The 22,340-nt window shown below is 54.5% G+C and overlaps 1 protein-coding gene across 3 annotated transcripts in view; it reads left to right on the forward strand.

Moving 5' to 3' along the window:
* Positions 1–22,340, forward strand: part of MVB12B (multivesicular body subunit 12B) — a 274,057-nt gene that overhangs the window by 244,472 nt on the left and 7,245 nt on the right. For all 3 annotated transcript variants that reach the window (XM_077768243.1, XM_077768244.1, XM_077768242.1), the window contains 2 exons: positions 5,894–5,949; positions 8,402–8,461. In XM_077768243.1, coding sequence (XP_077624369.1) covers positions 5,894–5,949; positions 8,402–8,461 — 116 coding nt within the window. The remainder of the gene's footprint in view (positions 1–5,893; positions 5,950–8,401; positions 8,462–22,340) is intronic.

Here is a 22,340-nt window from a genome sequence, read left to right on the forward strand (position 1 = left end):
ACCGTCAGCTGGACTGTGCTCGACTCCAGGCTCCTGCCTGCCCTGAGCGCCTTGGATTCCTTTTTTTTCTTTTTAATTTTTAATTGTTTATTTTTAAGAGAGAGGTGGGGAGAAGACGGGATCCGGAGCACGCGTCCGTGCAGGGCCCGATGCAGGGCTCAAACTCATGAACCGCAAGATCATGGCCTGAGCCCACGTCAGATGCTCAGCCGACTGAGCCGCCAGGCCCTCCGCGGCTTCCTTGAGTACAACTTGTAAGCGATCCCGTTGCTACGGGTTCACCAACTAGTGTGCAGCCAGCAGGTGTGCGGTTTCTGTCCTCTGGCCTCGTTTGTAGAGCTGGGCCTGGGGAGCAGTTCTGTTGCCTCTAAGGTTTGGCAGTGGGTGGGGGAGGGGGCTTCGTCATGTCCCCAAGCCGAGGGGACTGCCGTGTGCCCCAGGAATGCCCCCTTTGGTGCCAGCAAGGAAAGGACAGGCGCTGTCCCTGCTTCTGGGTTGTGACCATGGACCAGCCAGGCGGTGTCAGTGTGAGACCCACACACACAGACCCCAGCTGCCTGGGAGGGCAGCGGGGGAGATGAAGATATTCCCCGACCGGAATGGAGTGAGAGCAGGGACCCCTCGCTCACAGCTCCCCCTCCAGCTGCCCCGCGTGGGTCTCTCGGAGTAGATTCAGCAATAGGCTGAACGAGTGTCACAGTCTCTGAGCACTAAAGAAAAGTGAAGACAAAACACTGGCTTCAGCGAGGGGAGAAAGGAAGGAAGTTAACGCGGCTCCCCCATGAGAAGCCAGGATGGAGATGATTTATGAACACTCTTTCGGAACACATGAAAAATGTGTGCCATTGATTTTAAGAATTATGTTTGGCAAATCTCTAGATATTTTAAAATGTGGAATGGCTGCCCAGATAAAGAGTAGAAATGGATGTTATGGAATTAGAAGGGGATTCAGCAGTCCCACAGATCAGCTTTCTACCCAACACACGACGTCCCTCCCTCGCCCCCCAGCACCAGCCTCTGCCTGGACCCTGGTCACCAGCTCTGCTGTTCCTTCCTTCCATCCACACCCCGCCCCTCTAGCCCTCGCCCTGCGGCAGCTCTGAAAATATGTGCAGACATTTGATTACTATCACCTTCATCTTTGGACCAGGAGCCCCATCTTTCTGCACTTCCCCTGTGCTGGCACAGCGCTGGGTTCTAGATGGCGAACAACAGTGGACAGGATGATGCCTTCCTGGAGCATCAGGCCTGGTGGTTTCCTTCCCTCTCCTCATGTGGTCTGACTTCAGGGCCCTCACCATCCTGGGATGCCTTGTAGGCCACCTGGGAGGGCCCTCTGAGAGATGGGTCCTCACACTGAACTCACACTCAAGCCCAGAGCAGACCAAGATGGCGGCTCCCTCACCCGGCGCCAGGACGGTCACAGCGTAACTCACTATGGCACCCCTCCCGCCTAGTTAAATATCAGATCACATCACTGACTTGTTCAGCCACAAATAAGTCTCTTTTCATATCTTCTGTTGTTATTCCACATCTTTCATCCCATCTAATCGAGTCGGTTTTTTAGACCTAAAGTACAGGACTTACTAGCATTTAGTGAATTCCATTGTTAAATTTACCCCAGGATCCCAATTTTTTGAGATCTTTATTGGATTTCTCTCTGTTATCCAGTTTATAGACTCTTCTCCCAGACCTCCCCATCAGCCACAACCTAGGTAAGCCCACTATGCATGTCTTCACTGAACTAATTGATAACTCCCTGGGTACCCTCCAGAGAGGTCAGTTGAGGTCAACATCAGTCTATTAATCAGCTTCTTGAGCATCTAGTCCAGGTAGCTATGGATTCTCCTCCCCTTAACATTGTCCGGCCATATTATCTGTCTTGTCCACACAGGTAACGTGAGAAATTTTGCCAAATACTTTGCTAAAACCCACATTCTTCTAGTCTACTCTAATCTTTGATATACTAGATTTTTTAAATAAATGCGATTTGGCTGGCAGACTGTTTAGCAAAGTTTTACTGGCTCCCCTTTTAAGGGGCTCCTGGGGAAGCCATCCTGTTCTTCTCACCAGTTCCATCCAGGAGCTTCAGGCCATAGGATCCTATCAACTTGCTTTCTTTTTCCTCCAAGCCTGTTAAGGTCTGTTTTCTAGAACATGAGAGGCATCCGGCTGTGCCCGTCTTTCTATCATGAACTCTAAAGTGGAAATTTATTCCAAAGTTCCCATCTCTCTCCCTTCACCAGGCAGCTCCCTGTGGTGGTCGGACTGGGTCTAAGTGGTCCTTTCCACCATCTCCTCTGCTGCCTCTTCTCACACAGTCTTGGGGTGCTTCTTCCCTTTCTTCTCTCCATAAGGGCTGCCTTCAGTGTGGCCCCATAAAGATGTCGCTTTCGGTCTTCTGCCTTCAGCCTCCTCAAGAAATGGGCTCTGTGAAGACATTGCCTTTGAGTCTAATTGAGGAACAGAAGCTGTGCCTTCATCAAACACCTTGATATTCACGTGGGGGCCTGGCCGTTGGCCCCAACAAATCCCCCCATTCTCCAGGTCTGGGAGTAAGGTCTTCACCTGGGGAAGGGCTGGGGGGGGGAAGGGCCTAAGGGTGAACAGGAGGCTCCTCTGAAAGAAACTCCCCTCCGGGCAGCTCAGAGACCTACCCACGTCCTCTAGTCCGTCTCAGATGCCGAGACAGGGCCTTTTGGAAATGCCATGTGTGTGCACGTGTGTGCGAGTGTACCTGCCCTTCCCTCCGTCATCCTAAACCGCAAGGCAGGAACACGACATTCCAGGGGGCCAGGCCAACATGGTCCAGAAAGCCAGTCTTCTCTTTCTTGATCTTTCTTTTCAAAGACATGACCATCTGTTGGAAGGAGAGATAAGAACACACTCCTGGGGGGAGTCGAGGGAAAGTGCTGAGTGCTTGGGGGGTAACTCTGGGGGGGCATGCTTTGGAACAAGGGACAGGTGGTGGCTGCTCAACATCGTGAATGGACCAGATGCCGCTGATTGTTACCTCTAAAATGATTAATTTTATATTATGTGAATTTCGCCTCAGCGAAATTTACTGAATTTTTACTAATGTGCTAAAATTTTTTTAAAACCCCAAATACTCTTCCTCCCTGCTTAAATCTTCCTAGTTCCTAGAGGTGATCCCCGGACTTTTCCAGAAACTTGTAGCTTTCATCCCCTCCAGCCAGCAGGGTGGATGGAAGTCAGCAGCTCACGAAACCCCCAGGGGCTTAGCTAGGTACCCTGGGCCGGAGCCCCTACCCACGGGGCTGCGCTGTGGGACCAACCACCCAGCCCCTCTGGTCCTGCCCTGTGCTAGAGATGCGGGGATGCAGAGGGGACTCACACGTGGACTGCCAGAAGAGGAGATGTGGCCCTGGCCAGGTCCCCCCTGGAGGAGGGGGAGCGCCTCTGGGAAGGCTTGCTTTGTGGGGGATGCTCAGAAAGGCGGCCAGGGGCCGACATGAGAGAGGGGAGGGGAGAGGGCATTCTGTGATGGGCTCGCAGGCCCTTACATGCCAGTGAGGACCCTCACCTTGGGAATCCTCCCATTTGGGGAGCCGATGCAGCTTCCAGCTTGGGACCTCCCTGCCTCGACCCTGCTCCCACTGCTCCCCAGGCCTCTTGTTTCCGGGGGTGATCAAGCCATTGCAGGTCACCCCGTCTCCTCTTCAGAATGCACAGGCCTTAAGATGGCAGGCACTGTCATCAGTGAGGGGGAGTCTTCGCCTGCTCCCCCGCCCCCCATATGCTAATATGGTCTTTAGAACAGAAAGCCCAGGGAGTGCACTATCAGGGCTTCTCGGCCTGGGGATGTGTGCTGCAGGCGGGCTCACCGTGACCACTAACCAGACGGGCCAGTGTGCTTCTGCAGGGGGCGTGGAGGGCGAGCAGAGGGCGCACGGCCGTGGGCCCTGCTGCCTAACAGGTGGAAAGAAATGGAAACCGGTGTGTGCGTGCAGATGTGTGTACAGAAAGCAGTGTGACGTGGCCCTGGTGGGGGACAGCAGAGGGCTTGGGGAATTTAAAGGAGAGGCAAAGTAGACTGTGGCTTTCACCTTGACTTGGGATGGCCAGAATCAGGGTGAGGCATGGCCAGTGAGCAGGGAGGCCTGGGAAGGAGCAGGTCTGACTGAACTTTCTCGCACACGCCCACTCCCTGGCCCAAGTCTGATCAGGAGGAGCTGCGGCGGGGCGGGGGCAGGGGCGGGGCATCAGAGACTTAGGGAGAGCATGATCATGGTCATCAAAACCTTGATGATGAAAGGTCCTGGTCTGGAAGAGGCAGACGTGTTCTCAAAAATTCCATTTGTACCTAATGGAAGGGCCAGAGGACTTGAGTCACTGCTTGCTACCCCTGTGCCCTCAGCAGGACCCAGTCTGTGACAAGATGGCAAGTGCCCACCCATCTCCATGGCACTGGGAAGGCAGCAGAGCGCTAGAGGTCAGAGAGCTGTGGGGGATGAACCTTGGCTCACAGCCGGAGTTGGGAAGATGGTGGCAATTGCTGGGTGAGGATCATGGCGCCTTCTTGGATCTTGGGTGGGACCCCATCCTGTCCCCTCTCTAGAAAGCACATGGCCTTTCAAGGGTCATCTGTCCACGGATGGATTTTCCCGACTGTACATGAGCATGCGTGCCTATGTGCCCCGATGTCACCTGTCACGTCTGAATGTGTGACGTACTGTGGAAGATTACTGTGGGCTTCTTGTCACCCCTTTCCAGGGAAGTGTCACACTGTTCCTGGCCCTTAGCCAGAGCTCCTCCAAGCAGCCCCAGCATGCAGGGCCCACAGTGGGAGAAGGCCCCCCCAACCCCGAACCATGGATGTCTCTGTCTGGGGCGGGGGAGGGGGGACCAGGGGGCAGGCCTTGGACAGCAGCCTTAGAAAGAAAGGAGGCTCCTGGAGGAGGTGTGGCAGCCAGGCCAGCTGTGCTGTCTCCTTTCTCCGACTTCCCAGAGAAGGCTTCGTTCTTTTCTTCCTGAAATAAACTCCGCACGTAGCGTAGACTGAGCCGTGCGGCTCCTCGTGCTGCTCAGACCTCGCCGACTTTGTCCCAGACTTCCCCATTTTCTTCCTGCTTTTCTCTCTGCCTCTGTGACTCTTCTCCCTTATGGCTGAGAGAAATTGCCCCCTGTGTGCCAGGAAACCCCGTGTAGACCCAGGGAACGCACTCCCCGCACCTTCTCCATGTCCTCAGCCACAGGACCTTTGCAGGCAGGGCCGTGGGGAGGGAACCGCACCACGGACCCCGGTGTGTTCCATTTGCGGGGGACCCCTTCCCGTTCTGTCCCAAGAAGGCAAGCAGACTGGCGCCTCAGGTCCCCGAGAAGCCCAGACCCAGGGCACGGAGCTGAACCACGGTGGCCGCGCCGCACACGCCCCCCCTCCTGGCGGGCCCACCACCCTCCTCTTAAATGTAACTTAAGCTCCCCGAAACCCACAGGCAGGATTCGAAGCTAGTCTTTCTGACTCCAAAGTCACTCTTTTCCTCCAACCTAGACCTTTCCCGTGGGCCCGGCAGCCTGGGGTGTGGGGTCACTCTCAGCTGAGAGAATGTCCCACAAACGCACCCGCTGCCACCTCTGTCCCCTCCCCGCCTGCCTGTGCCTCTGTTCCTGCCACTAGCCACCCCTGGGTGCTGCTTACAGATGGGAGGTCTGACTCCCAGGTGGCCTCTAGACCCTTCTCTGCCCCCACAGCTCTGGTCTGCACTTCCGTGTGGTGCTCCGGGGACGTGCGAGGCGTTGGCCGTCCCCCCCCCCGGGCGTGTGTCCTGGGCGCAGGGTGGTACCTGAGCCCGTGTCGGCCTGCACTTTGTCAGCATCTCAAGTCCCTGCGCATCATGGTGTCTGCAATGCCATTTCCTCTCTTCTTTTACAGCGATGGATGGTGTGCCTTTTATGATTTCAGAGAAGTTTTCTTGTGTTCCAGAAAGTGTAAGTATTGTGCGTGACCGCCCTTCCGCCCCCAGCCCACGCTCCCTCTGCTTATCACGCAGGCCCTTCCTCGCGGGCCTCACACCCTCGCCCTCCCTCACGTTGTCCCAGCTTCCTCTCTGGGCCCCTTCAACTAACGCTGCACACAGCAGGTGCTCAAGGAGTGAGGGGAGAGCAGGCCTGAGAGCGGGGAGAGAGCAAGACAGACTATCGGACAAACCCAGATTTGACCGTGACGAGCCTTTTCTCCCCCCCCAAATGTGACCATAAATTGGGCTAGTTGTGAATGTTCTTGGTTTCCAAGTTCAACGTCACAAATTTTTTAAAATGTTTATTTTTGAGAGAAGGGGGGACAGAGGGTCCGAAGGTCAGGACAGCACAGAGCCCGATGTGGGACTTAAACTCACGAACCGTGAGATCTTGACCTGAGCTAAAGTCAGATGCTTAACCGACTGAGCCGCCCACATGCCCCCTAGTTCAGCTTCTTAATTTTTGTTCTCTTTTATTTAACCATGACATCTTGCAGAAAGACGGCTGCCTAGTCTTTTCATCGTCGTTGCCGGATTCTGTGACAACCACACTCTCCGCTCTGAATTGGAGGGAGGCCTCCGAGTGGCAGTGCGGGCGGGCCAGTGTGTGTGCCCGCAGCTGTGGGGTCCCGCTCGCTGAGGGCCCTCAGGGACCCCATGATCCGTGCCAACCGGCCGGGGCCCCTGAGCTATCACTGATGACAGGGGACCTGAGGGGGCTGGCTGGGCTTGCAGGCGATCCCAGGCTGTGGGAGGAGCCCACCCCACCTGGCACTCCCGGGACCCTGTCCGATGGTGCCCCCCCCCACCTCGGTGCAGAGCCCCTCCCCCAACTGTACGGTCCAGTCCTGGTCCATGCAGGCTCGATAGACTTGTTTCGGGGTTTTAAATCCTTTTTGCAGAAGTTTGCTTTGAGTGGCTAAGAAGTACGAGGGCCCCAGTTTGGGCACCAGCTAAAAAATCCTCCAGTGTATTTCTTGGATCCAGCTTAAAACCACCCGGCTTGCGATTTGACCTGCTCTGTCGTTTCCATTTTCATGAAATATAATAGGCCTCCTCTGAACCCTTCTGGTAAGCAGCTTAATCTTGAAAAATGCTCGTGACGTGACATGCGGAGCATGAGTAACTTCAGCCGACGCCACTTGGCCGCGTTGCCATGGCGACGCTGGCGCCTCTCCCGCCTGCTCCCTCCGAGGGGCTGTTCTGTCCTGCGCACCAGCTCCAGTCGGGAAAGTTTAGTGGGGCAGTTTGAGCCCAATGATGCAACAGCTGGACTCTGCTGGATGGCGGGCAAGCAGCCCCGCTCTGGCCCCCCGGGCTGGCAGCGGGAGACGGCCAGGCTGTTCCGTGGCTTCCGGCAGTGCGGCCCCGGGAGCCGTGCTGAACTCGGTGGCCCTGTCCCAAGATCACCCTCCCAAGCTCGCAGCCGCCCGGCGCTGCCGACTCAGCAAGTCCCCGAGGCCTGGTGGCCTGGGCCGGCCGCTGCTGCGCACCTCCTGTGCTCCTCTCTTTTAACCGGCTCTCCCCACCCCTGGCGCCCAGCCAGGAGGACCCCTCCACGCTGCTCCGAGCAGGAGAGGAAGCGCCACTGCTGGGCCGTGGTCCAGAACCCCGAAGGCCTGGGGTTTTGTCCGAGACTCCCGTTTCACTTGCTGGTCGCCGGCCCCTCGGGAATACAGAATGCCAGTGTGCCCAGAGGGGACTCAGAGCAGGGGCCCCAGAGACCTGACCCCCTGTCATGTGCATTCAGCCCAGGCTTCCCCAGGCCTCCACCTGACTCTTGTCACCACGTGCATTGGATTTTTCATGCCGTCTGTTGAAAAGCCAGTGTCTTCAGAAAAAGCTCCCATCTTCATGGACTTCTAGAAACATCCATTAAAATGCAGTGTTCCCAGTTTTCACCACCACTGATTTCTCAGATGAGAATTGATGGGCAGGTGCCTCATTCCCTTTCCATTTCCAGAGACCTAGAACTGCCTGCAGCTCCTTCCCTGGATGGCAAGGAGTCCTGGACAAGAAAGGGACTGTCCTACCTCCTAGGAATTCCTCAGCCCCATCCCACCGTATAGATGGAGCTCCTCTGGCCCCCCCAGCTGCGGAAGGAGCAAACAGGCAGGGAGAAACGAGGCAGAAGTTACCAGTGCCGGTCACTGTCTTTCAGGAGGGCTGTGACCTTCCTGAGCACTGCTAGCAGCTCACCAGGCAGGGGTCCCCAACAGCAGGGGCCAGCCCTGTTGTCGGCCAGGTTTTCTAGAATGTGTGTTCCTGTTGCTCGTCCCCGTACCCCGTGACCACTAAAGTCCTGGTGGGGAAACGCCAGAGCGCAGAGGGGGGTTTGAGGTGTCACCGTCGTCGTGCATAAAAGTGAATGTGAAACAGCATTTTCCAGCCATTTAAAAGGGTGACTTGATCTGTGTTTGCAGATGCAGCCCTTTGATCTCTTGGGAATCACCATCAAATCTCTGGCAGAAATTGAAAAAGAGGTAAGCAAGCTCCCCAGTGTAGGGGCAGGTGGGACCTGGGTCTGCGGTCCCAGGATGGGGGTGGGGGGGGCGGGTTNAAAATATTCACTTTTAATGTGTTTATTGCTTCAAGTCAAATATGACTGCCACCTCCTTGTGGTCCCTAAGCCGGAAGGTTTTACGTGACAGATAAAACAGTTCTGCTGCAGTGTTTTCAAACACCCCCATTTCAAAAGGTGGAGGTTGGGGTGGAGGCCCGGAGTCTCCTTTGTCTCTCCCCCTCCTGCCCATTGGGGGAACACCCGCAGAGTCTCCTCCGGGCTCAGAGCAAGGATCAGGACGCGTTCCGTCGTGCCCGATAAGCCAGGCCCCGTTCGGCAGCCCAGTTCCACGTGGTGTGGATGTTTTCCTAACAAAAAAGAAAGAAAGCCAAGACCCCAGCACATGTGACACTCTGAGGAAAGAGAGGGGTCTGACCCGCCGGTCTGAGAGAGAGAGAGAACCCCGGAGCGTGTGCGTACGCCCTGGAGTGTGTGCATGTGTGGCGTGCGTGTGCGTGTGTGTGCGTGCATGCCGTCTCTTACGTGTAGACGGTTGTTAGGCAGAGTCACATGCTTGCACCCGGCTCTCCTCTGAGAGGAACATTTGTCTCCAAGATGGAAATGGTAGAACCATTTCAATACTCTCAGTTCCTTGGGGTTTTCTCTGGATGCCCAGCTAGCAGATGCAGGTTGCATTATTGAAAGATGGCTGAAATCAAGGAAAATTGAATCAATGTAGTACAACAAATTTCTAAAGCTGTCATGGCAAAACAAGACAAAAAAGTCCCCTTTGTCTTTGATTTTTCGGTAAATCATAGAAACCGACCTGATTGTCATCTCTAGATTGGGGGAGGGGCAGGTGCTGGGCAGCAAACTTGGGGAAAAGAGTGGCTGCCGCCACACTGGGGATACATACACACGGGGCTCCATGCACACCCTTCTCAGAAGCAAGGCACCTAGATGGTTCCGCCCGCCGCCTGCTCAAACTGCCTTCACCTGGGCCCCTGCGTGGGGTGGCTCCCGCGAGCCTGTGCAGAGGCCTTTCAAGGTGGCTCGCTCTGGCTGCAGGAGTAAAGCGGGGGCACGGCCTGTGTCCTTTAGCACAGACAAGGTGGCACAGACCCCTCCCCCCCGTGTGAAGCTGGGATGACAGGAGAAGGCACGTCCTAGGGGTTTCAGGAACACTTTGTGAATATATGCAGATACAAGGGCGCGGACCGCGGGTTGAGGGCTCCGAGGCGGTGCACGCCGGACCGAGGAGGCCGCCGTCTGAATGCGGTGCCGTGTTTTCTCCCGCGTCGGGCCTCCTGGGCCGCAGCCATGGCCCCGTTTATCTCAGCACCTGCTCTGTGCTCGCGTTCAGCTCAGGGCTCTACCTGCATTTCCACCGGGCCCCACCCCAGCGGACCAGGTGGGTGTCGGGGGGCAGAAACTGAGACTCTGCAGGTGAAGGGTCTTGCCGAAGCTTGAGACCCAGCGGTCATACCCGAGACCCTGCCGCTTACGACTTAAAGTCAGTGGCTCCCCATCCCTTGAAGGGGCTGATGGCGACAACGGAACAAGGGAGGCCGGTCGAGCCGAGCCTGGTGGGCCTGCGCGTCACCCGGACGGGGTGAAGTAGGCGAGGCCCGTGTAAGGCTCCGTGCAGGGGGCAGAAACCACCAGAAACCTGAAATCTCATGCTGAGGATGAAAACCCGACCCAAAAGTGTGTTGTGTTAGAAGGTGTTGTCTTGATGTCAGGCGCTCTGAGCAGAGGCCAGTGGGGGAAGAAGAGTTCTGGACTTGGCCGCCCGGGGCTCGGATCTCAGCAAGGCCACTTACCGTTCTGGACCTCCAGTTTCTCCCCAGTAAATTGGGAGAGTAGTAAAAATCCTCACTCACAGAACTTACGGGGTTTGACCGAGACGCCGTGTACAGGGCTTAGCACAGTGCCGGGCATGCTGCCGCCACGGTCTCGGTCACGCTCATTATTACTGTCCCTTATGACCGTCGACAGAAGGGGGGCGAGCAGTGGAAATCCGTCCCGAGTCCGCACGATGCACCGCTCTGCCGCTAGATAGGCTGAGAGGTGACGTCCTGGTGACCTGGTGACCGAGCTTGATTTCTTATTTAAGTTTAGATGGACTAGAAATACTCGTCTGTGTTCTGTGTTGAAGGAAATTAAAGTGGAGTTAAAATGGGGGGGAACAGGGGAGGTTGGAAATGTTAAACGGTGTAAAACCGTCACAAATACCTCCATAGTCAAGAATGCCGCAGTTTTTTCATTTAATCTGAGGATTTAGGAGTTCCTCACCGGGCCATCCGCGCGCATTTCACGGTGGTTAGTATGTTGATACCACACTCTGGTGAACGGGCGGCTGCTTCGGCAACAGCAGCAGGGAATCCTCTCCAGAAACAATCATGAACTTGCTCCTTTTCGCCACTGAACTCAGCACAGCTCACGGAGTCCGAGGCCACGGAGAGCGGCTCTCGGCTCCAGAGCTGGGCCTGCGTCGCTGGGTGTCCCTTTGGTCAGGATGATGTGGCAGCTCTCCATTCCTGGCAGGTCTGGCTGGCCCTGGGGGCTGCCCGGCAGAGGACTTGGCTTTGCTCATTGTGTTATTTTGTCATACTTTTGTAAGCCAAACCCCTTCCTCACGAAAAAGCAGGAGACACCCGTTGGGTTCGGGGCAGACACTGGACCGGAGCCGCCTCCCTCTGCCCATCCTGAACACCTCCTCGATCCTTTGGGTTCGTGAGCAGCAGGGAGAGGCCAGCATCCACGGAGGCTGCTCTGTGCTGGGCATGTGGTTCCGTCCTTTGCTCTCCACAGCCTGCGTTTACAGCAGAAACCTGAGCTTGACGCTCCCAGCCGTAAAGGAAGTTCAAGTGCAGTCCCTGACAGCAACACATCGTCCCGTCTGTCCAGAACCGGGGCGGGTCTGCTTTCCTGCCAACTTTAATTTTACATACCCTGCTCCGCCTGGGGGGGTGTTTCTGGGTGTAAGCCTGTGCCCTGTCGCCATCATTTGGCCACAGGGATAGTTCACTCCATGAAGGAACCCCTCACCCTGTCAGCCTTGAGCTGGGTGGTTAGGCACCTAAGGGACCACCCCACAGCAGGGGCCCGCAGTGTAGCCTGGCTTGCACACCTGAGAATCGCCCCAGTGAGAGATGGAGAGAGACCAGGTGTCACCCCAGTTGTGAGTGGGCAGTGCACTGCCCCCACCCATCAGGCCAGCTTCAGGGAGAGTGTGACACTGGGCACTGCCAACAGGAAGACGGATGAGGCCCACCTGGCAGTGCAGCTAGCAGTGTGGACCACCCGCCGCCTTGGTGGGCAAATAGATACCAGGTGTTTGCAGGGATGTATGTGGACTGTGTAGACGGTGGAGGCAACATGGCAGGTGGAGAGGACAGTTTCCGAGTGTGGGTACCTGGGGTACATGCCAGATCTTCCTTGTAGACATGACTCTGGCCAAGTCCCCTGGCTTCTCCTCCTCAGGCCTCCTGACCCCCCCCCCCCCCCCCGNCCCGCATCCATAGCAACTTCCCCAATAGCCGTGGTGTATGCAGCACTTGGTTAAGTTTCCTGAAAGACCCCCAAGGATGGTCATGTTTAAGGTCGTGATTAAAATCTGTGTAGACGCCATCGAGTAGCTCTGGGGGGAGGGGGATTTCTTCACAAACACGAAGCCTTGCACGACTCAGAGCCACTCTCAGCTGTGGGTGTTGACCGTGGACGAGGCTGTGGTTCCTAAAGAAATTCTCCTGGTGCCCCATGGTGACACCAGCCTCCTTCCTGCCCAGCCTGTCATCCAGCAGGCATATTCTCTGCCGTCCACCTCCGTCCCCGGCTCGGAGCAGGGCCTCTGCCATGTAAGTTAGTCCGAGGCATGAGAAAGTGAGTGTTTGCTCCTCTCCCCTCAGCCATGGGAGGTGATGGCTGGGAGCGATGGGAAGGTTCTCTGGCCCGGGCCCCTCCCCTATGGGGCTCGGCAGTGGTGGTGGCCCCCGGGGACCGTGACCCATCAAAACCCTTACTGTCCTGCCCGCTGCCGGGGCGAAAGGTTGTCTCTGTTCAAGAGTCAGGAAAAGTGTAATTTCGCATCCAGTCCCTGTGATGAAGCATCTTCTCTCTGAGAAGATGGGCATATAAATATTCTCCGTGTCTGCCACTCTTTATGTCCCTTGTAAGCAGTTGACCCACTTCGCCATCTGATGGATCCCCATCACAGCCGGGGGAAGCGCTCCAGCTCCACAGTCCAGGCAGCAGCCCCTAAAATAATCCCGGTGTCTCTGTTCCCCTTACCATTACGTGTGTCCTTCCCCCCCACCCACCGCCCCACCTGCCCTGCGGCCCTGGCCGTCCCGTGTCGCCCCTGCAGTCCTCATCTCCAGGAGCGATGGCCAAGAGACAGCGGCCTCGGTTGTGGATTTCACGCCGCATGCATAACAGCCTGCAAGCCTTTTAAAACTAGGAGCCAGCAGTCCCCGTGATGAAGTGGCCCCAGCCCCCGCCCACCTCCCACAGGAAGCCCGAGGCTCGCCCTCCCTCCAGTGGGCGCCACGCTGAGAATTCAGCACAAGGCTTGGGAAGCTTTATCAGCCCCCGTGCTTCCTTGTAGGGCACACAGCCTCCATTTTCACCCGACTTTAGAGCTGAAAGACACGGGAGAGTCTAATTAGTAAAGGGACGGTCTAATATTAATCACTCCCTTAAAATTGACAAGGGAGGCAGTTCATTTAACCACTTAATTGCTACAGGTTTTTATGGGCTGCTGTTTGCAGACGTATTTAATGAAGAAGTTATAAATCTAAGGGAGCTTAAAATTTTAATTTTACACCTAAATATTTTCCTTGTTCTCATGTTTGTAGTCAATCCTCAAGAGTGTAGTCACGTGGAATGTTCTTTAAATGAACATATTTGCTAACTGGCGTGATTTCAGTTTTTAAAACATTGGTTCCAGCAATTAGGCATTTTTCTCAGTTCCCAAATGACTAGAGAAATTCGTCTTGATTATAATTGCTCTTAGCCACGCATATCTAATTTGTGTCTTTTTAAGTGTTAATTAGTAAACAGTTTGAGCTGACATCTTTATGTGTTTGTGTGTTGAAAAATGGGGCTTATTGCTTATTTAGCTTGGGGCCGATTCCACTAGCATTTACGTCACGACGTTGAGGTGAAATTAATGGAAACACACGTGGCAGCGCAAGGTAAAAAGAATTTTTGAATTCAACTTTTGGGCATCCACCTTGCACGGGCTTCTACAGACCCCTACAAATAGATGAGAGTAGGTTTGGGACCGGCATATGGAAGAAAGCAAGGCAGGAGATTTTTGTATCGGTAATGAAATGGCAGAGTCCCAATTTTATACAAGCAAAATGTTCGTGTCCCAGCACAATTGTTCATTCTTTCCACTTTTGGAAAGCTTTCATTGTGCTTATTAACGGTAAAGAATTTCGTGGAGGGAGAGGTTGCAAAATCTCTGGTCCCTTTGCACCATCTAGTGGTCGGGTCTGAAACTGCAACAGGAAATCAGCCACCGTCTTTCTAGATGTCAGGTTTTCACCACCCAGAATCTTCTTATTTTTCAGGGAGGAAGCCGATATATTTTGGGAAAGAAATTTTTCCTGGTTTACTTATTAATAAAAGTGAGTTAAATAAATAGAAGTTAGCCTGGCCTTCTCTCCTTTTTCATTATTGCACAGAGCCGCCACCCAAATTCTTACACACGGAGTTGAGATAATGCCAGCCCCAAACAAAGAAACCCAATAAATTAGCTTAATGGTTGGCCTTTCTGAAGGCTCACAAGAAGTGTTCGGCTTCTTTTGAAATATGGGAAGTAGCTCGGGGACCGTCACTTCATAGACTCCTCAGGAGTCTGACCACAAAGCTTAAGAACCAGTTTGACGCCACAGACGCAAGTAGCTCCCTCCTGCCGGTTGTAGCGAGTCTCCCGGACAGCTTATCATTTTAAGCGGCTACCCTGCCAATCAGAATCCGGTTTTTAATATTTAGAGTGCTTCCCTTGAGTTCTAAGGTTGTACATGTTTATAAAACCATAGACCTCACAGACACACCTAAAGTAAAAGGTGGACATGCACGCACACAAATTAGTCGCCTTGCACTGTGCGTAATCCTTGGTACCTGGCTTTGCACTCGGCGCAACCTTCCAGATCATTCTGCACAGACCTGCCTCGTTCTTTTTAATGACTACATGTGGTTCCCTTTTATGATTATGCCGTAATGTATTTAAGCAGTCCACTACTGATTGACTTTTGAGTTGTTTCCAATTATTCACTCTTACGCTGCCGCAGTATATTTCTTTGTACGTGTGTCTTTGCTCCCCTGGGTCTTTCTTTAGAGGAATATATATTACCGTTTTGTATTCCAGAAGGGTGTGCGCTTTGAGACCTCCCTACTCCACCCCGTAGTGTATAAGGGGGGGGCCCACACACACATTCTATAACTACCAGTAGAGAACGTGAACATTCTCTGGGCATACCAGTATTTAAAGGTGAACATTCTTTCACACGGTTATTGCCTATTTGTGGTTATTTTGTGAATCTCTTCTGTTTGTGCCCCCTGCCCAGTTTTTCTGTTGGCTTAATTTTTTTACATTTGTTTTTAAGAATTCTTTATGCTCTTGGGGCACCTGGGTGGCTCAGTCAGTTGAGCATCTGATTTTTTTATTTCAGCTCAGGTCATGATCCCAGGGTTGTGGGATTAAGCCCCATGTCAGGCTCTGCGGGGAGCCTGCTTGGGAGTTTCTCACTCTTCCTCTGCCGTTCTCCCTCTCTTTCTCTCTAAAATAAAATTTAAAACCAAGGAATTCATGTTCTTTTTTTAAAAATATTTTTTAGTGTTTATTTTTGAAGCAGAGAGAGAGTACAAGCAGGGAAGGGACAGAAAGAGAGGGGGAGACAGAATCCGAAGCAGGCTCCAGGCTCTGAGCTGTCAGCACAGAGCCTGACACGAGGCTCAAACTCACAGAACGGGGAGATCACGACCTGAGCCAGCCAGGCGCCCCAAGAACTCATGTTCTTTATAGCAACGTTCAGTCATATGTTCAGACACACACTTTAACTCATGGTTTTTCTTGTCAGTGATGTGTTCTGCTGCATCATAGTTTTCATTTTTTCATGGGCACTTTTGTCTTTAACGTTTTATTTCTTTTGGGTTTTGTGTCATAGTTAGGTTATAAAAATAATCAGTTCTACTCTCTTCCACTTCTTCATATCTTACTATATTAAAATACTAAGTTCTTTTCAACTACTGAATCCATCTGAAATTTATTAGAAGAATTAGGACCAGCTTTATTTTCTCCTATAGCGTTAGCTGGTTTTCTGAACACTGATTACTTTCTTCAGTGATTTTTTTTTTTTTTTTTTTTTGAGAGAGCAAGACAGAATGAGAGCAGGGGAGAAGGGACCACGGAAGACAGAATCTTAAGAACCTTAAGCAGGCTCTGGGCTGGCAGGGCTCGAGCTCACAACTACGAGATCGTGACCTGAGCCAAAATCAAGAGTCAGAGGCTTAACCGACTGAGCGACCCAGGCACCCCCACTTCAGTGAAGTTTAAGTGCTGTCTTTCTCATATTGTTTCACTATGTAAGTGGATCAGTGGACCTTTCTTTTCCTCTGTTCTTCTCTATTCTTAATGTTTTTATTTCTGAGAGAGAGAGACAGCGTGAGCAGGGGAGGGTCAGAGAGAGAGGGAGACACAGAACCTGAAGCAGGCTCCAGGCTCTGAGCTGTCAGCACAGAGCCCAACGTGGGGCTCGAACCCAGGAACTGTGAGATCATGACCTGAGCCAAAGTCGGACGCTTAACCGACTGAGCCCCCCAGGCGACCCTCTCTGTTCTTTTTATATTATTGCCACACTGTTCTGAATCTTACAGCTTTGTAATAAGCTTTAATACAGGATAGCGTTCTCCCTTTATGACCCCCAAATTTTCCTGATTATATTCACATGATTATTCTTCCGGCTTAAGAATCTTTTGGAGGGGGAGGGGCAGTTCCCAAAACTCTGCTCTGGCAGCATTTACTGTAACCACACGGACTACGTAGATGGACAGAGGAGTGACTGGCACTTTAGATGGAGAGATCTTGCTGCTTCGTCGGTCATTCCAGGTGCTTTATGTTTCTGTGGCTCTTGTGAACGGCTCCTTCTTACATTGCATTTCCCGACATTGTGTATCAGGAAGCTCCTGGCTTCTCACCAGCTTCTCCTGTTTTCTCTCTGCTCTTTCAGCTGCTTTCCATTGGTGTCCCTGGCAGGCAGTTGTCACCCGCTAATGCCCACGCAGCCCCCTTTCCTGGGTCTGTCCCTTCTCCCGCAGGTGCCGGGCCTCCTCGTCTTACCTGTGTGTTAATAGAAGTTTCTAGTTTCAACATTAACCCATAATGCCGCGCTTTGGCTTGCTCCGTGTAGACGTGTCTTTTTATTTTTTTTAATCCTGTTAAAGAATTAGCCGTCTATTTCTATTTTTCTAAATGTTTTTTATCAGGAATGGATGGTGGCTTTTGATAAATGTCTTTTAATCATCTATTGAGATGATCATATATTTTCTCTACAGCATATTAATATGCTAGATTATATTAATAGAGTTCCTAATTCTGAGAGTCTCCGAGCCCCCGGCCCCCACCGCCCCTTGGGTTCCGCAGGCAGTGGTGCCCCACCACCACCAGCGTCCCCCCGCAGCAGCCGCCACCCACACTGCTCCCACAGTGGCCCGGGGCGCTCAGCATGGAAGTGAGAGAAGCAGGCTGAGCCCGTGGAGGTGAGGCTGAGGCGGAGCGGGTGTTGAGCGAACAGAATCCTGTCCAGGTCGCCACCGTGAGGTGTACACTCGGGCACGCAAACTGAGGTCAAGAGGAATAGGAGTCTCCCGCCAAGGCCTTCATGACAGGATTTTTCTCTCCGTGGCTCGGGGACTCTCATACCCCAAGTTTTAATCTCGCCCCCCCCCCCAACTGAACTCTGAGAAGGTCACCTGTAATGTAGGTACAGGCAGAACAGGGAGGGAGAGCACTTCCCCAGAGCCACCACCTGGCCCCCTCTCCTTTCCCAGTGCCAGAAAGTGCTGTGGTTTTAAATACTTCCTACAAACAGCTCAGGAGGGGGAAAAATAGCCTGGGAGAGGGAAAATACAAATATCCACTTTTTTAGGTAAGATGCTGGTGAGCTCTGACATGCTGGCCCAGGGAGGGGGATGCCCCATGGCTGCTTGCGGACACAGATGGCATTTTGAGCAACAAAGGCTCAGTCCATCCGTCCGTCCGCAGCAGGGCAGACAGACTGGTCACAGAGGCGCCCACCAGGCCACCAGCCCTGTGGGGAGGGGCAGGGACAGTAAGACACCTGTGTCCTTGTTAATTGCACCACAGTCTTCATGCCACCACAAAATGTTCTTCCCCCCATTTTCCTAAAAATTGCGCGGCCTTTCGAGTCTTTCATTTTCCTACTATGAATAGTCATGGCTACGAGAATTATTTCACTTTCTTGTTCCTTCTCCCCATCCCCGCACACACTCACAAAACCAACCACAGTGATAACACAGCACTTGCCACTGGGCAGCTACAGGGAGAGGTGGGGAGTGCGGCAAACTGGAAAGCACATGCTTCTCGAACGGAAGCAGCCTCCAGTCACAAAAACGAATGCCCAGCGTTGCCGTAGCCCCTATTTGTCTAATAAAGGCGGGGAAATGTTGGCATTTAAACACCCCACAGGCCAACGTGTGACCCTCCAGCTTGCACACAGTGTATGCATAGAGCTACCAATACAGATCACACTTAGACTCATAATCTTGCATCCACAGGGGTGGTGTGGACAAGCACCAAGCTCAGGACTGATTCACATGCATGACTTAAATACCCCATGACAGGGTGCATCCCACCATCCTGCTCAGAGGGCTGTAGGCATTCGGAAAATCCACAGCTGGACTGACTGCTGCTCCCACAAAAGACTGAAAATCAGGATGACCTCTGACCTGCCTGAGAACATAGTCCCTAAGCTGCCTGCCTTCTCTCCTTTGCATTGAGCTATTCCCGGAGAGTGCTCTGTCCCTTCCGTCACCCATCCTGTGCCCCTCACCCACCTGTTCCAGACCACATCCTCCACAAGGCTCTGGAGCTACAGAAATGACCGTGGCCCGTCCTGCCCGGGCACCGAGGGGCGAGGGACGTGCTGTGGAGGCCCAGGGGGGTTGTGATGAATTCTCCCCAGGGGAGGAGGGAACATGTTCCCTTTAGCTGGGCCTTTAAGGACAGTAGGGTTTAGCTATTCACGGGAGACAGTGTCCCGGTGAGAACAGTGTGCAGAAAGGCACAAAGGTGTGATGGGGCCCTGGCCCATTTAGGACTCAGTGCTAGGCTGCGGGGGGAGGAGAGGTCCAAGAGCCATGATGGGGAAAAGTCTCAGCAGAAACCGTTCAAACCTCACCCCGGAAGAGGGGGGAGCCTGGGGCTGCATGATGGGCGGCGATATGGGAGTCAGCACTCTGCTCTCCGGGGGTCTCTGGGGGTCCTCCTCCTCCGTCAGGCCAGCTGGAAGGTGCATTGTGAGCTGAGGGTGCCTTGGGAGGGAGTGGGGGCTCCCCTGGCACCGAGCCCAGGGAGGCAGGCTGCTTAGGGCAGTGAGGGGACATTGCCGTCCCCTCCTGGGAGTCCCAGGCTTAGAGCAGGAAAGGGGGGAGGGCTGGGTGCTGAGGATGAAAGGGGTCTGGACGCCCAGACTGGAGAGAGGCAGGGGCTGGGTCAGTGGAAGGCTGTGCATTCGTGAGTTCAGCAGCTGCTTCGGGGCCCCTCTGGCTGCTGCTGTGCCGGGGGCGGTGCCCACACAGCCGGCTCCTGCTGGAGCAGGGCATTTGGACGGGTCCCTCTTCAGACCGGCACTTAGGAAAACCAGCAGGGGGCCTGGGTGGGGCTCAGGGCCCAGGAACCCAACGGAAAGGGCGGCTTGCAGGAGTCGCACCAATCCCTCTGTGCAGTTGCTGTGGGACCAGAGCGCCCCTGCCGGCCGTGGTGGTGGATAAAAGCGCCTCCCTGCAGCGCCCCAAGCCCTGGGGGCACCGTAAGGGCTGCTGAGCCTCTCAGAGCCCCTGTTTGCTCACCTTTGATGGAGAGACAGCAATGCCGGCTTCACGGGGCACAAGGATTCGGCCCCAGCGCGCTGACTCGGAGCACGCCGCCCCTGCCACGGCCCTCACCTGGTTAGTGACCACAGGGGCCACGGCCGTGAGCCCCCAGCTCCAGGGTGTTCTAGAACCGCACAGAATGGAGGCAGAAGCCCTGGTACCCCCACCCTCCCGTGCCCTCAGGCTGCACGCGGACAGCCCCCCTCCGGGTGAGGCAAGTCCACATGCTTGTCGGGACCCTAGCACTTCCCCCGCCTTCACCCGCTCTCTCAGAGATCTCGTAGAACCACACGTAGTCCAAGTACGGAGCAAGGACTCCCACGGGGGAAAAAATGAAACCACAGAGTGTCACAAGCCTTGGGCCCGGTCCTCCGTCTGTCCCTCAGGAGCTTGAAGGGCTGGATGTATTCAAACCGGCTGGACGGGCCTCCCCGCTGCACAGACGAGCTGCCCTGTGGGGGCGCGAGGCCCTTCTGTGCCCGCTCCTCACATGGGCACGGGCTCCTACCCCCCCCAGAGGCTGAGCTCCAGCAGCCAGGCGTCGGGAGACAGAAGGGACTCAAGCCCTGGAGTGAGGAGTAGAGGCGCCCATCGCTGACGCTCCGACAGGGGTGGAGCTGTGGGCGATGCGCAGAGTGGGGGCCGGGCTGTGACGACCCAGAGCAGGTGCCAGGACGGGCGCGGGAGGGCAGGGCCACTGACAACCTCCTGCGCCTTCCCGTCCGGACAGGGCCAGGCCCATCTGCCTGCCCCGGGGACACCCCGTGACTGCCGAGGCCCACCCCTCAGTGTCAGCTCACCCCTGACCCAGACTTCTTCTTGGCCTAAACCTTGGCCCCTTCACTTCCCCTCCACCTGCCCGGGCCTCTGAGGCCCAGCCTGACCCTCCAGGCCTGTTCCCCATGCGCCCTTCCATGATCCACCCCGGTGCCCCCTTACACAGGCTCGTTGGTTCACGTCTGTCTGTCTGCCCCCACCTCTGAGTTGCGCCTGCGTGAAAGGAGGGTGCAGATGCCAGCCTGACGCCGGGCACCCCACCAGCACTGCACCCATCCATGGGGGCCGCTGCAGGCCTCGTCCAGCTCTGCTCCAGCTCCCTCTGGACCTTTGGGAAGTCTCGTCCTTCCCCGGCCTCGGCTTCCATATCTGCACTACTCGGGCGCTAGAAATAATGCCATCTGTCCTTTCTCCTCTGGAGCCTCTGACTTGATCGTTACTGGACCCAGGGAGGAAGGGGAGATACTTGCCCTTTTTCCCCTCTGCAGATTTTCCTCAGCTTACATGGGGGTTTCCTCCCGATAAATCCATTGTAAGCTGAAAACATTGTGAGTTGAAAATGCATTTAATACACTTACAGAACGTCCTGGCTTCGCCCGGCCTGCCCCAACCTCCCAGAGCGCGTACAGTAGCCCACAGTCAGGCAGAAGCAAAGCCTGTTACCATAAAATGTTGACAATCTCCTGTAATTTGTTGAGTACAACACTGAAAGTGACAAACAGGATGGCTGTACAGGGACAGCATGGCCGTCAGGTTTCGGTTGTCATTGAGCCCCGTGGTCGCATGGCTGCCAGGTGTCAGTAGACAGTTTCGTATGGCACATCGCCGGCTGGGAAAATACCAAAATTCAAAATCTGAGGTCTGGTTTCCACTGAATGTGTATCACTTTTGCACCTTCTTAAAGTCAAAAAATCTAAGTCGAAACATCGTAAATCGGGGACTGTGTCTGTTTGGTCAAGATAAACAGGCAGTGATTCTCCAACAGCCTACCCGGTAAGGTCTCCTGGTGCCTCTGGAAAACGCTGATGATGCCGGGCCGGCCCATTTGATCCGGAGCCATCCCACCCCAGCCCGGGGCCTAGGCATCAGTGGCTTTGGTCAACAACCTTGCTTCTGATGCATCAGGAGGACGGGTTTTTTCATTCTCAGGGTGCTTTCACACAAACTGTCTGGTGGTTCTCACACCTTTGTGATCTGGTGAGGGCTTGACTGCCTCCTTTCTGCCGGAGCAAGGCTGGGGCTCAGCGACTGCCTCCACAGTGCAGCTGGAAGCCAAGGTCGGCAAGTCCCACTTACCAGGATGATGCCCTTGCGACGGCAAAAGGCTTTTGGAAGGTGGGGCGCTCCCACAGTAGCTAGAGAGGCCCAATGCCTCGACTGCAGGGTCTCCCAGACAGAGGCACGCGGTCCCTGGGCCCCCGGAAAGCCCCGAAGAGAGACCCTGACAGTGACATCTCTTTCGCGGAGAGACCGCCAGGCACGACTGCTGTGATGGCCTGTGTCCACCAGAGGGCGCCAGGATCCGGAGCTGCTCAGCTGGGTTCTCAGCTCTGCGAACCCAAATGCTTTTTAATTGAAAATTTTTTTAATTCAAAAAGGATTTGCTGTTTGTACGCGAGTGCAGGTTTTCCTTATGCAGGAGACTAATGTCTTGAGTAAACAGATCCGGGCCCAAATCCACCTTCAAAGGTACTTGCTGTTTGCCCAAGGGAGTGAAAGACCTTCCAGAAGCGGCCCTAGTCTCTTGGGCAAACACTTTGGGGCCAGCAATCCCGGGCAGAAGACCGTGTCTGTGGGAAGGGTTATCCGCAGCCTAAGGGGGATTATGTCTGGGGACATATGTTGAAATTTCATTTGGGGAGTTAGAGAAAACAAGACGTGGGGGGAGTAATGCTTTTCTCCAGCCAAGATAACCTAAAAAGGAAAAGCTCCCAGGGGCAGGAATGGGGGGGGGATGG

Source organism: Crocuta crocuta, unplaced genomic scaffold (assembly GCF_008692635.1).
Source record: "Crocuta crocuta isolate KB4526 unplaced genomic scaffold, BGI_CrCroc_1.0 scaffold35, whole genome shotgun sequence".
NCBI classification, from domain to species: Eukaryota; Metazoa; Chordata; class Mammalia; order Carnivora; family Hyaenidae; genus Crocuta; species Crocuta crocuta.